The following is a 15,144-nucleotide window of genomic DNA, read 5'->3' on the forward strand; positions in this document are numbered from 1 at the left end:
CATTTCTGGCCGTAAACTCATATATTTAATAAGCACTCTATATTAAATACATCTTACAGGTCTGTAAATTAGGTGTAAAAACGGTTTAGTTTTGGTGCTCTTTGAACTGCTTTCAAATCAAACTATTTACATGATTTTAAAACATTTCGAAACAAGTCAAAACCTGTTTTATGGTTCAATTTGATTTCAAACCACAATTTTTAACTGCGTAAACACAACATCTTCCAAACAAGTAAAGAAATAAATGAATTTGTCTAAAATCTCAACATAACACATAAATTGAAACCTTATAACATAAACGTTACAATATTAATGTATTTGTCTAAATATAAACTTAAAGCAATAAAATAATATAAAATTCAACTAAAAAATTTAAGATTCCAAAATATAATCTTTTTGAAATAGATAAGAATAATAATAAATCATCATTTCCCTAAAGAGCCAATAAAAGTCGACTAGCAAGTAAATTTTTTGAAGTGTAAATTGAATTGCCGAATCAAATATTTTAGGTAAAATAAATAGTTTTTTAAATTGGATGAATGATTTGATTTAGTTTCAAGCGATTTTAACTACTGAAACCTAAATTGAATTGTTTCTAAACAGCTTAGTTAGGTTGTGAAGTGAAACGACGGGTCCATATGAACCTAAACCAATGATTATCCATTTTTTTCTTTACTCCTAGTGTATCCTGACTACTCATACACGTAAGTATATGCAACTATATAGCATTAGTTTGGTGCCATGGACAAAGTATTGGACAATAACAAAATTTGTAACATGACACTATTTTGGTTAATTGAGTCGAGCTTCTTTTAGTCCCTCGTATTAATCATGTCTTATTTGTTATTGTATTCTTTTATTCAAATTTCTATAAGTAGATAATAATATTACTTATCTAGTGACAGTAACCAATTTAACATGCCCCGCAAATATGATGTATTTATACTGTATTTACAGTGTTTCTAAAATTTACATCTTACACACTATAATTTATTAAAGGATTAAAAAATAATAATTTTTGTTGAAAAAGATAGGATAGATTACAAATATGCCATCTTAAATAGCTAAAAAGATTAAAAAAATACCCATTTTTAAAAATAAGAAAACTCACATGGTGTATTTTACATTAATGTAACAATATTCATACCATTTAACTACTTCATTTTTATTTTTTTTTTTCAAAATTTTCATTATTAGGAAGCTTGATTTTTTTTTCTTTAAAAGATGATTTCTTTATTTTTTCCTTACCTTCATTTTCCACGAACTCTAAATGAAATAAACTAAAAACTAAAGGTGACCTTGATTGCGAGCATGGAATTTGTATGGAAAAACAATTTAATTGTTTATAACTTATTTGTATGAAAATTATTAATTAAATGTGTTTGATTAATTTAGTTTTTAACTAAAAAATATTATACTTGTCCATATTTTATTGGTGGATAGATAAGAGAGAAGGGATAGATGAAAGAGAGAGAGAAAGAGAAAAGTGGATTCCTTGAAAAAATAAAATCATAATCTCCCTAAAGAAAATATTTTCCTTGATTTTGAAAAAAATGATAATCATGTGATCAAAAGTAGGAAAATATTTTTTTCTAAATTTATTTCAATCACACATTCTCACAATAGAATATTTTGTACATAAATTCAAAACTTGTTCTTACTTTTCAGAATAATGTTATTTGCAGTCGCTCACAATCGCAGTCGCATTACATGACATACATTAGGCTGTCAGTTATTTGATGCATAAGGCAATAAAAAAACTATCACATTATTGTATCAAATTATTAACCGTTATATGTATGTCACATGGGGCGATAGTGAGCAATTACAAATAGCATTACTCTACTTTTTAACCATACATCATTCAAAAAATCACTATTCCAAAACTCAAGAAAAAAAATGGGAGCTTATATAAACGATTTCATTCAACTTTTGGTTCCAGCATTTATAAAAGGGGAAATTGCAGCCGAAGTACCAAACTTTTCGTTTATTAGCAGACTTTGTTCAAACCTTTAATTTGTATCACCGTGAGTACCAAACCTTTAAGAAATATGTAGCTCAACTTCAAAATGACGGTTTCCGTCTGTTTGACCCCAAAAACCGTCAGTTGACCCTAAAATCCGTTAGTTGACCCCAAAAATAAAAAATTTAATAATTTGACCACATAAGACAAGGTTAAAATGGTCATTTTACTATTTTAATATAAATTAATTATATATATATATATATACACATACAACCTCTGTATGTATTTCTTTTCATCCCCACCTACCCAGTAATGGGGAAAACCAGTCCGCCATATGCCACTCACCGCCCACTGTCGGTAGTACCACCACCGTCCAGCCATACCCGTAAATCACTGCTTCCACTCCCACCCATAAAAAACTTGGAGTAAAAACTTCCCATTATCAAATCTCAAGTTCCCCATGGAACATGAATGGAAAATAATGAGGAGATTTAGAAATTGAAAAAGGAGCAATTTCTGATTTCCAATTCCAGGGTTTGTTGTGAGTTTTGATTTGGTGGAAATGAATTATAGAAGCTTTCAAGGGATGAAAATCGGGGTTTGAAAAATACGATTTCCTTAAGTGGTGGGTAGTTGTAGCACGCGACGGTGGGTATTTGTAGCACGCGATGGTGGGTGGTGTTGTGTTTTGGTGGGATTGGGGGATGGGGGTCAAGATTGTTGGAGAAGATGACCAATTTTCCTTTTTTCTTTTTTTATTGTTTCATATTAAAATGGTAAAATGACCATTTTAGTATTGTCTTATGTGGTCAAATTATTAAATTTTTAATTTCTGGGATCAAAAAGATGGAAATCGTCATTTTTGACTTGAGCTGCATATTTTTTAAAGGTTTGGTACTCACGGTAGCACAAATCAAAGGTCTGGGCAAAGTCTGCTAATAAATGAAAGGTTTGGCACTTCGGCTGCAATTTTCCCTTTATAAAATGAAAAATCTTTGTCGTGATCTACTAATAATAATAAGTTTTGTTTAATGAATAAAGATTTAAGCGTTAAATTAAGATATTTATATATTAGTTATTAATTTGATGTTAAAAATTGTTGACCTCGCGAATTGGACCCTCCATGTGGCCAATCGATAGCCACTTTACATAATTCTCCCTGTGCACAATAGCGAACGGTCAGAAGCACACGGTCGAAACCAGCGGGAGTGGCGGCGACCGCATACATTCCAACGGTCAAGTCAGTGATCGGTAATCGGAACAATGTTCGAATTGTGCAAAAGAGTGGGAATGAGAATAAATATCTCTTAAGTGTGGAGAGCTAAGTCTAGTATGAGTTTTATTACCTTTGTCTTTTACCAAATCTTGGGTATTTATAGACGAGGAGCACCGTTGGATATGGAACACGTGTATGCTTTTGACGGTGTGAGACGTCTGCTCGTAGGCGTCAATCAACCGCATCTAGAGTGGGCGGGTAATCAATTCTTCTGAATTGAGTTGACATAAAATTGATATGTCACATCAAGTAGACCCATGGAGATGTCACATTAATTAATCCATGGGGATAGAGGATCCTGACACTGATATACTTTTGAAATTGGCGACGGAGGGATCTGTTAAGGGAGCATCTCGACGTGCCCAATGCTTCGGTGTCAGGGGGACGCTTCAGTAGATTTAGTTTGTGATGCATGTGCCTTGCAGTACGTCAAGTTGGAGTTCGCCTCAGGTTGACATCGCTTAGGAATCACTTCGTAGGGACACATGGCGCCTCGTAGAGGAGTGCACCTGATGTGTCGAAGTGGTTTGGTGAGGGGCATAACAAAAATTATATTCGCAAACAGTTTGAGAAGTTATCAGATTTTTATCATTTTTTAACTTACAAAGTTTTCAGAAATGTATTCATAAGTTTCTTGGTTTTTATTGTGGATGGTATCTCTCTCTCTCTCTCTCTCTCTCTCTCTCTCTCTCTCTCTCAATGAAGCTTGATTGAAGAGAGTGAAAGTATAAATATTTTTAGTAAAAATTGTAATTATGTGTAATAAATGAAAATACAAAAGCTATATTATTAATGCAGATAAGAGACTCGACCATAAATTAATTATTTAGAAGATAGATAATTTATGGAGAAGATAGATGGAAGGGAGATAGACAATTACTTTTTTGAATTAGAAAAAAAATTGTAAACTTGTTCTTACTTTTCAGAATAATGTTATTTGCAGTCGCTCACAATCGCAGTCGCATTACATGACATACATTAGGCTGTCAGTTATTTGATGCATAAGGCAATAAAAAAACTATCACATTATTGTATCAAATTATTAACTGTTATATGTATGTCACATGGGGCGATAGTGAGCAATTACAAATAGCATTACTCTACTTTTTAACCATACATCATCCAAAAAATCACTATTCCAAAACTCAAGAAAAAAAATGGGAGCTTATATAAACGATTTCATTCAACTTTTGGTTCCAGCATTTATAAAAGGGGAAATTGCAGCCGAAGTACCAAACTTTTCGTTTATTAGCAGACTTTGTCCAAACCTTTAATTTGTATCACCGTGAGTACCAAACCTTTAAGAAATATGTAGCTCAACTTCAAAATGACGGTTTCCGTCTGTTTGACCCCAAAAACCGTCAGTTGACCCTAAAATCCGTTAGTTGACCCCAAAAATAAAAAATTTAATAATTTGACCACATAAGACAAGGTTAAAATGGTCATTTTACTATTTTAATATAAATTAATTATATATATATACACATACAACCTCTGTATGTATTTCTTTTCATCCCCACCTACCCAGTAATGGGGAAAACCAGTCCGCCATATGCCACTCACCGCCCACTGTCGGTAGTACCACCACCGTCCAGCCATACCCGTAAATCACTGCTTCCACTCCCACCCATAAAAAACTTGGAGTAAAAACTTCCCATTATCAAATCTCAAGTTCCCCATGGAACATGAATGGAAAATAATGAGGAGATTTAGAAATTGAAAAAGGAGCAATTTCTGATTTCCAATTCCAGGGTTTGTTGTGAGTTTTGATTTGGTGGAAATGAATTATAGAAGCTTTCAAGGGATGAAAATCGGGGTTTGAAAAATACGATTTCCTTAAGTGGTGGGTAGTTGTAGCACGCGACGGTGGGTATTTGTAGCACGCGATGGTGGGTGGTGTTGTGTTTTGGTGGGATTGGGGGATGGGGGTCAAGATTGTTGGAGAAGATGACCAATTTTCCTTTTTTCTTTTTTTATTGTTTCATATTAAAATGGTAAAATGACCATTTTAGTATTGTCTTATGTGGTCAAATTATTAAATTTTTAATTTCTGGGATCAAAAAGATGGAAATCGTCATTTTTGACTTGAGCTGCATATTTTTTAAAGGTTTGGTACTCACGGTAGCACAAATCAAAGGTCTGGGCAAAGTCTGCTAATAAATGAAAGGTTTGGCACTTCGGCTGCAATTTTCCCTTTATAAAATGAAAAATCTTTGTCGTGATCTACTAATAATAATAAGTTTTGTTTAATGAATAAAGATTTAAGCGTTAAATTAAGATATTTATATATTAGTTATTAATTTGATGTTAAAAATTGTTGACCTCGCGAATTGGACCCTCCATGTGGCCAATCGATAGCCACTTTACATAATTCTCCCTGTGCACAATAGCGAACGGTCAGAAGCACACGGTTGAAACCAGCGGGAGTGGCGGCGACCGCATACATTCCAACGGTCAAGTCAGTGATCGGTAATCGGAACAATGTTCGAATTGTGCAAAAGAGTGGGAATGAGAATAAATATCTCTTAAGTGTGGAGAGCTAAGTCTAGTATGAGTTTTATTACCTTTGTCTTTTACCAAATCTTGGGTATTTATAGACGAGGAGCACCGTTGGATATGGAACACGTGTATGCTTTTGACGGTGTGAGACGTCTGCTCGTAGGCGTCAATCAACCGCATCTAGAGTGGGCGGGTAATCAATTCTTCTGAATTGAGTTGACATAAAATTGATATGTCACATCAAGTAGACCCATGGAGATGTCACATTAATTAATCCATGGGGATAGAGGATCCTGACACTGATATACTTTTGAAATTGGCGACGGAGGGATCTGTTAAGGGAGCATCTCGACGTGCCCAATGCTTCGGTGTCAGGGGGACGCTTCAGTAGATTTAGTTTGTGATGCATGTGCCTTGCAGTACGTCAAGTTGGAGTTCGCCTCAGGTTGACATCGCTTAGGAATCACTTCGTAGGGACACATGGCGCCTCGTAGAGGAGTGCACCTGATGTGTCGAAGTGGTTTGGTGAGGGGCATAACAAAAATTATATTCGCAAACAGTTTGAGAAGTTATCAGATTTTTATCATTTTTTAACTTACAAAGTTTTCAGAAATGTATTCATAAGTTTCTTGGTTTTTATTGTGGATGGTATCTCTCTCTCTCTCTCTCTCTCTCTCTCTCTCTCTCTCTCTCAATGAAGCTTGATTGAAGAGAGTGAAAGTATAAATATTTTTAGTAAAAATTGTAATTATGTGTAATAAATGAAAATACAAAAGCTATATTATTAATGCAGATAAGAGACTCGACCATAAATTAATTATTTAGAAGATAGATAATTTATGGAGAAGATAGATGGAAGGGAGATAGACAATTACTTTTTTGAATTAGAAAAAAAATAGTAATTTAAATTTTTAAAAATGTGTATAGAGTCGTAATTATTGCAATATATATCGTGTAATTTGTAATTTTAACTAAGGGGAAACTTGTTTGTTTAGCTATTTATAAAGACACAAAGCAAGTTGTATTTCGTTACTGTAAAATGTCATTTTTAAAAAAATATGATTACATAAATTGTACACCATATATGCGTATGTAATATTTTGTCAAATTTCCTAATATTAAGAAAGCTATATGTTCCAGAATAGAAGTTTCTTTTTTATTTCTTGGTAACCAAGTTACTTTAAGTTGCTAGTAGCCCTGTTTGTTTCCCATTTTTAAGTAAAAATGAATTTTGAAATAATTAATTAACGAATAATGTATAGTTAAAAATTAAGAAAATGTTTTAGTTTTGCGTGTAATACTATATTATTGAAGAATGTGTGATTGTATAAAAGATAGAGAATAATGTATTTTAAGAAAAATGAGTATCAAACAAATTTTAATATTTTATAAATTTAACTCTTCTCTCGGGGACTCGGCGTAAAGCTTTTATAAAGTCTATTAATGTGTTTGCCCGCATAATTTTAATTGTTGCAATTGAAACGTAGAAAAATGCTTATCATTAATTAAAGAATGAAATACAATAAAATCAAGAAACAATATTAGAGTAAAATTTTACGTTGTAATTGTCAAAATTGAGACACGTAAAAAAAGTCAAATCTCAACGCTCCACTAATCAATTTCATTATCAACGTTTCTTGTTTACTCCCCTTCCTTCTTGCTCTTCATCATAATTCATGCATTATAGCATTAAAAATTACAGATCTCTACGTTTATTAACTAGAAAAAGTAGTAGTTAGAAGTTATTAATCTTCTCCATTCAAAAAAATTAGAAAGAAAAATTTATAAATAAGCTTTTGTTGTACAATCATCCAGAAATTAATGTGCACGCAATTTTATTCTCTGTATTAATACTTCATATATATATTTATGACCTGAAAGGATTGATGTTTAAATTTGTTTCTCCAGCGTTAACCACTTTAGTTTCTAACTTAACAATTTGATTATGATGAATATCTACATCTACAACTTCATCCGGTGTCTGATCATGGCACATGCTGACTCCAGAACTGAGGTACGTATATACTATAACCACATAGTTTTGCATAGTAATAATTTTATTAAAATTTAACTTCAAATTTAATGTCGAACCAGAATTTGGAACTGCAAATTAAGAAGAAAGGTCTAGAGCTACAAATCTTGGAAGCTCGTCTCAGGTAACAATTTAGTTAAGGTTCAGATTAATGGTCTTCCATTCGTTAAATTACAATCTTTCATTTTTATATATACTGTCATATGGTTCAGGGATTATGTACCTGGCCCGGAGCAAGAACATTCACTGCATGAACTGTTGTGGTGTGAGAATAACCTTCAGCACTCTCTGGAAAGAGTCATGGCTAGAAAAGTAATTATTCGTTCTAAATTAACTTTGTTCAGTGGTCATACAAAAAAAAAATTAATTATGTGTTCTTGTATAAGGTCATCATTCTATAATAATGCTACTCATTCATGCCAGAATGAACTGTTAGGATTATCTGCATCCGATCAGCAACCGTCAGTTCAGGTATGCACGTACAATGTGTATACATAAATATATGATAGAAATGTAATTATTAGTGTGAAATATGTGTGTGTCAAAATAATTTATGAAATATTATGTATCTCAGAATCTTGATCTGATGGGTCAAATGGAGATTGAGAATAATGGAGTGCCGTTAGCTGCTCAATTCAAAGAAAATGATCTTACTTTGGCAATGCAAAACCCTTCTTCCAGTCAGATTTTGACGGCACTTGATCCTTGGATAAGTCCGTACAGGTCGATATATTCTGGTTTTCTTTTGATATTATCTGAAATTACACAATCTTTTTGCTTCTCAGTTCAAATATAGAATTATAATGCAAAAGCATTTCTCTGGTGAAGTGTAGAGAATGTGCATGCAGCAGTTTTCCACCTCCTGATTCATATTGTACATTATTCTTTAGAGATATATGTATTATCAACTATTAATGCTAATGCAAAAGTCAAATACTGTACTCTTGTAAGGGTGATTGTAATAGTGACATAAAACAGAAGTTTAAGAAGTTAGAACAGCTGATTAAACACTGATTTTGGAGTGCGTGATCTTCTCTATAGTGCAAAAGCTCGAGAGAGCATGCTTCAAAACTTACTTGATGAAGGAAAACGCGAACCGGTTTATAATCCGGGGCCATCAAACAGATCCAATTTTCCAATGGCTGGTTCTTCAGCCTTCTTTGAATCATCGACTCCACAAGCTCAAATCCCACCTGCTGCCTACATTCCACAAAAGGTACTAATTTTCCATCATATATATCTTGAAGAATTTCGACAACTTATACAAGTATATTCGCTAAGAACTCTGCAAATTCACTGCAGCAATTTTCAATGGCCGATCAATCCCTACTCAACTTCCCTGATCGAAACATTGATTCTTGGAAGAATTTGTTTGCGGTATATGTATTACAGTAAAAATTTTATCGTATAATATTTTGATGACTATGCAATTTTTCCCTTAGGATCAACGAAATGAGACCTAACTAATATATCAAATGGATTCAAATCTTTGCAGGTGGCTTCCTCAGATGTAAACCACAGCTTCGTCCAGAACCCATCCAACTTCATGCCTCCAAGGTAAAAATCACAGATCATACATTTACCATGGATTTTACCCCCATCGATTCTTTGCCTTTCGTTCTCTCTCTTTTTCATCTACTTTCGGCTTACAAAATAAACACAACAAGAATTTACATTGGAAACTTTCAACTTGTTGCTAGATTCACATCAACAACAGTAATCAATGCTGGCAAGACTGTGGAGATGCCTCAGACTCAGTATTACCAGACAGAAACTGCATTCGTATACCCAGGTCCAAAATTAAGCAATTTCACCAGCTTGGAAGGACAAGAAATAGGGCTGATGCTGCCTAACCTGGATTCTAGTATTCACTTTAGCAAGGGCAGCTGCAGCAGTGGAAATGGCAGTAACATGATTGTCTATGAAAATGGAACTGGAATCTTCAATGAAGGCATTAATAAGGAAGATGAATCACAAGCGTCATATGCAGTCCCACCTCTCCAAGAAGTAGGCCAAGACGAACTGTTTGATAGCATTCCAACAGATCAGGTGAGTTAAAAAGGTTGTTAATTATGTACTAATCTATCATTAATTTCACTTGAAGATGGGACAAAGAGCAATAATAAGATTGTTTTCTTGCAAAATAAGGTTCAGTTACTAGTCACTAGTAAGTTCAAATGATGAAGACAATTCATTTTTCTTGTTCTTGTCTTCGACAGGGTATTCTGGAAGACAACAGCTTCTGGCCCTCGAAGATTCAGAAGACCGGCTCAGATGATTGGGACGAGTTTCTTCGCGAAGAGAACTTTAGCGTAATTGATTTTACTAATAATATCGAACAGGGATGCTAAATATAGAGAGCTCAATTTGCATGGCGCCCTCTCTGTTCTTATTGAACTTTGCTCTAATTCAAGACATAAATAGAAAATAATTTTCTTAAATATGGGTTCTATGTAATGACAATGCTGACTGAAGTTTTTATCTTAATCTTATTAAGACAAGGGTTTTATAATTTGCAATTCGTCTGCATGTGATGTTCATAATATCTCTTGTATTTGCACCATAGCTCACTAGCTTTATTGTATTTTTAAATTCAAAATTTTGGCATGTCCCAAAATCATTGTGACTATGTTGGAAGATGATTTAATGGAAGACGGTAAAGTACCTCTTCATAACTTTTCTTAGTTACCTGTTAAGCCGTAAGCCCTATCGAGGATCACATAAAGAAGACACGAGGATTTTCCCATGGTTCAATCAGAAAGCTCTACATCTATGTTGGGCTCTATGATTAGGAATTCGATATCGTGATGGTTTGTATCATAGGATTTGGTTTATCTTTTCCAATCGAGAAGATAATTAGTTAGCTATGTCCCGTAAATAAGAGTCTTCTCATTATATCCCAAAGAGTCTTGGACTATTTTGCAGCATACATGAGGGTTTTGAGAGAGAGATGTGATGTGATTTTAACATATGGCATGTGATTTTCCTCCAATTATACTTAGGCTTAGTCTCTATTTTTATTTTTCAGTTGTTCTTGATATTTTTCTCGGTGAAGCATCACAAGAGGTGAATCAAACAATTGGTCCAAGTTCACAAAAAATGATATCATAGCACAGGTTCTTTGGTGTGTTGAAGTTTGATGTGTTATCAAGCTTGGACCGCAGTGCATGAATACCAAGGATCGAACTGGAGGAGGAAAAATTCGATAGCAAGTTTAAGTTAAGGACATAATATAAGCTAAACAACATTTTAAAAAGAAGACTAATCTCTTTTTCAGAGGATGCATAGAAATGACATTATGAACGTTAGTGATTCGAACTGAAATGGTGATTTAGGTGGAATTATCAATAATGATGCCATTGATAATCACTGATACACCTTCATCAGCAATTATTAATTGCATAAAAAAAAAAAAAAAGGCGATCAACCTTATTTTAATTGCTTAGTGCCTAAAAGAACACATTGTCATTTTATTTATTTATTTTTTACATCTTTATGAAAAAATTTAAATTTTTTTCCAAGGGTTGAATAAACAGAATAATTAAAATGGTGCTATCAAAATAATTAAAATATTAAAATCATTGTTAATGGTCTTAAATAATATTAAAATAGAAAAATGTTTTATCAGGCTTATGCTCATAAAGTTTGAGAATAGACTTCACCCGTTTTCCTAAGACGTGACACCTTTAAAACCTTGATTTTCATTGAATTGGTGAACCACCTTGTGATCATATTGGAATCGACTGTTTCCAAATTCGTATTAACTAATAAGAATTTATGGATTTTTTTTAGAAAATCATATGAACTTGTCTTCCATCTTGTAGATAAGGCATATCTTGTCTAAGCTCTCTATTTGACTTTTTTTAGTATTTCACTCGCTCCGTAAACTATGCTCTTACCTGTTGGTGAAGCCACTTCATCCCTGAAACTAAGAGGCAATGGAGAAAGAGGCCTAACCACAGAAGGAAAGACTTTAGAATCGCTAGCTTGGTAAGAACAATCAGAATGTAAGAATGGAAGGATGGGACCGAAAAGGACTTCAAAAGTGTCTACAAGATATGGTGAAAACGTGTGGTTTTTCAGGCAATGGATTGTAGGGCGCAAGCACAATTGGCTGCAGATGGACTACTTTAATTTTCACCAGTACGTAATAATTAATTTACCGCGGGAACTGTATATTAAATATCAAATAAAATAAGTTTATGTTTCAAATTAACCGCTAACTATAGAGATTGTATAACGATGAAGGTACTGCAAACTATTCTTTTGGCATTAACTCTGGCTTATAAATGAAGTTCACTTGATGGCAGATGGTGGCTAGACTTCGATGAAATGGAAAATTGCTGATTTAATGCAACGGGCGTTTCTCTTAGACTCCCCATTTCAACCTGCAGCCATTCACAAAATATATACTTTATTGACATGTCGATTAACTCCCACCAGAGAATATTAAATGAAAATAAAGAAAGAAAATAGATTAAAATTCTGTAAATCGTCATTACATTTAAGACCATTGGTCTCAATCTACGAAAATAGAAAATGGTGGATACTCTTCAAACATGTGTATATATAACTAACCTTGAAACTAAAATTTATATTTCTTTTTTATTCTGGTCATGCACCTTGGTTACCAATAAGTTCTAATTTTAATTAACGAGAATACTGTTAAATCAAAAGAAATCACAAAAACCAGTAAAGCACACTAGAGTGATTCGCCATTAAATGTTATAGCTTATGTCCACTTTACTAAAACGAAAAATAATAAATAATTACTTAGAAATGGCACCATAAAAAACCCACCCTTAATGCAATAAAAATAATAGGTTGATTCGTATGGAGTAATGTATTTAGTGTAATAAAACTGGATGTAGAACAGCCATAATATAGTTTAATGACTAATAAAAAAAATGTTTAAAGCCTTATTTCTTAGAAAAGAGGACCTTGTCCAAATAACCTGAGGTTTCTGGAGGCAATAGAGCATTAAAGAAATCTTTGGAGAGATGCATTTGTTGAAAGCTGTCACCACTAATGGGGTTGCCATTTTGACGACCTTCTGCATTCTGCAAATTCTCATTTATACTTGTTTGGGACACAGATTCATACATAGTTGGCGATGACTGGTCCCTTATATTAGACAAAAACAAGAATTAGAAATCATACAATGAATTCATAAATAACTGAAAATTTCTATATTTAGAATTGTATAGACTTATAATTAAATAGTAAATATAGTAATTTTTCATATGGTAATGAGTTGAGACCTTAGAGCAGCAGAAGATGCATCAGAGCCAGTATTCATATGATTCCCATAGTTTAATTCAATGGCAGGATCATCAAGTGAGGTACTTACTCCCTGTGGGTTTGCTTCGCTGATGTATTGGACCACTGTATTTATTTGCTTTTGTAAACAGAAAATGAAAAATTATTTTCTTTAAATGGAAATGAAAATAAAAGGGACTAACATAATCCCATAGAAGCATATTAATTACTTGTATGGTGTCTTGATAACTTGATTGCTGCTCTACCTTGTTCACCAGGTTTCTCTGAAACCCAAAATTGTTTAGCATAGTTAGAAATCCGTATATCTGTTCGGAAATTGCTAAGAATTTTAAAAGAGAATTGGACTACTCCTAATATATAGATAATGCGTACCTTTCTTTGTGTGACACGGCGCAATGCTTCCAAAAGTCGTGCTTCACATGATTGAAATTCGCTTAACGATGTAAATCTTTCGGAGTCCGGTTCAAAAACTCTTCAAGAAAGAAGAAAATATCATCTATAGACTATATATGAGTATGACATTTTGTTAAATGTTTAATGACTAAGGGTGTATAATATCATTGTAATGAAATTAATTAGTGATGCTCCAACTGATCCTTTTTAAATAAATTCCTCTTAAGATGATGAGTTTATAAGATGAATCAATTTTTTCCAGCTCAAACTGAGTACCTAAGTAGTTCTTGAGCACTCTCAAGTTGATGTTGCAAGTCAGAAATTTCTTGTTGAATTTCCTGAAATAAGAAATTCAAATTGGTTATGATGAAAAAAAAAGGTGCAATTCCACCCAGATGGATAATAAGAAGTATTCTTTACCTCTGAATTAGAGCCAGGAGCAGCAGGACTGATTCAAATGTCAAATTATAATTAATAAAAGAACAAGAAAAGTTAAAAAAATAAATAAATAAATAAAAATAAAAGAATAAAAAAATTATAAAGGAAATAATTTAGTAAGAGAAACACCTTTGTATTTCAACGTCCTTTTCAGTTTTGATTTTCATTATGGTGTTGATTATATACTGCATGATCATTGAAAATCAGTTTGAGAGTAAACATAATCCAGGGAAAAATAAATAATAAACATTTTCTATTAATTGTAGCATAAACAATATTCAGCCAAAATAATTTACCTCTCTATTCTGGATAATCCTGCAATAGAAAATACACAATATTGAGAAACGTTTCTCTTTTTTACGTCACTTTAGCTTCAAAAATTTCTATATTGAGTAACATTATTGTAAATAATAGAAATTGAGAAAAAATAGTAACAGAAAAATGAGAAAGATTACCCTCCTCTATCATGCTCAGAGAGATTAATATATCGATAAATCACATCTTCGACTCTAACAAAAAGACAATCAAAAAATAAAATTAAATAATTGTTGCATTGCATAAATATAAACTCGTGCTAGGAAAAAAATTATTAATATAATCTAACCTTTTCCTACCGGAGAAATGGCTAAGGCGACCAGAGGGAGAGAACATAATTAAAGCTAAATCAATGTCACACAAAACTGCAATTTCATAAGCTTTCTTAATGAGGCCATATCTGCGTTTGGAGAACGTAACCTGTCTATTGGTGACGTTCTCTATTTTCTTAATCGGAAGCTTACTTCGCCCCATAATTATTTGTTTAAGAATCTATGTATGATCTATATATTACAAATAAAGAGAAAAACAAAATAAAATTAGATTTAGGATTTTGAATACAAGGAAATTTTTCCTTGGGAAAATGAAGATGTTTTGGGCAATGGGGTAGGATGAGTTTGGGTGGAGAAGGTTACAAGGTAGAGGAGATAACAGGTTGTGAACAAGGGCAGATTGTTAGGGAAATGAAAAGTAGGCATAAAGAAGAGGTCTCGATTGGACAAGGTTGGTTGTAGTAATTTGTTGTTACTCATCACCACCAAATGTGGAAATATTGGTTTTTAGAGACCGTAAATTGCTCCCTCCATTCTTACCATGCAATTCCAAGAAGAAGAAATAAAAAATAATAATAATAAACAGACGAAAAAGAAAAAGACTTAGACAGATTAGCCCATATTTAGGGCCTGTTTGGACCCGATTTTTTCACCCAAAAAATTGATTTTTTAA

The 15,144-nt window shown here is 33.0% G+C and overlaps 1 protein-coding gene across 2 annotated transcripts; it reads right to left on the minus strand.

The window, feature by feature from the left end:
* Positions 1 to 11,941: 11,941 nt before the first annotated feature.
* Positions 11,942 to 14,863, minus strand: LOC111366494 (agamous-like MADS-box protein AGL66). Of its 2 annotated transcripts, none has more exons than XM_022987238.1 (11): positions 14,489 to 14,863; positions 14,340 to 14,393; positions 14,181 to 14,199; positions 14,014 to 14,069; positions 13,867 to 13,894; positions 13,723 to 13,784; positions 13,426 to 13,525; positions 13,263 to 13,316; positions 13,035 to 13,171; positions 12,728 to 12,897; positions 11,942 to 12,161 (listed from the first exon to the last, which is right to left on the minus strand). In XM_022987238.1, the coding sequence occupies exons 1-11, from the start codon at positions 14,671 to 14,673 to the stop codon at positions 12,157 to 12,159; spliced, it is 870 nt and encodes a 289-aa protein (XP_022843006.1). In that variant the 5' UTR covers positions 14,674 to 14,863; the 3' UTR covers positions 11,942 to 12,156. The 2 variants fall into 2 exon arrangements, with proteins under 2 accessions (XP_022843006.1, XP_022843005.1); XM_022987237.1 differs by having other exon boundaries at positions 12,714 to 12,897.
* Positions 14,864 to 15,144: the final 281 nt, after the last annotated feature.

This window comes from Olea europaea, chromosome 18 (assembly GCF_002742605.1).
Source record: "Olea europaea var. sylvestris chromosome 18, O_europaea_v1, whole genome shotgun sequence".
In the NCBI taxonomy this organism is placed as follows: Eukaryota; Viridiplantae; Streptophyta; class Magnoliopsida; order Lamiales; family Oleaceae; genus Olea; species Olea europaea.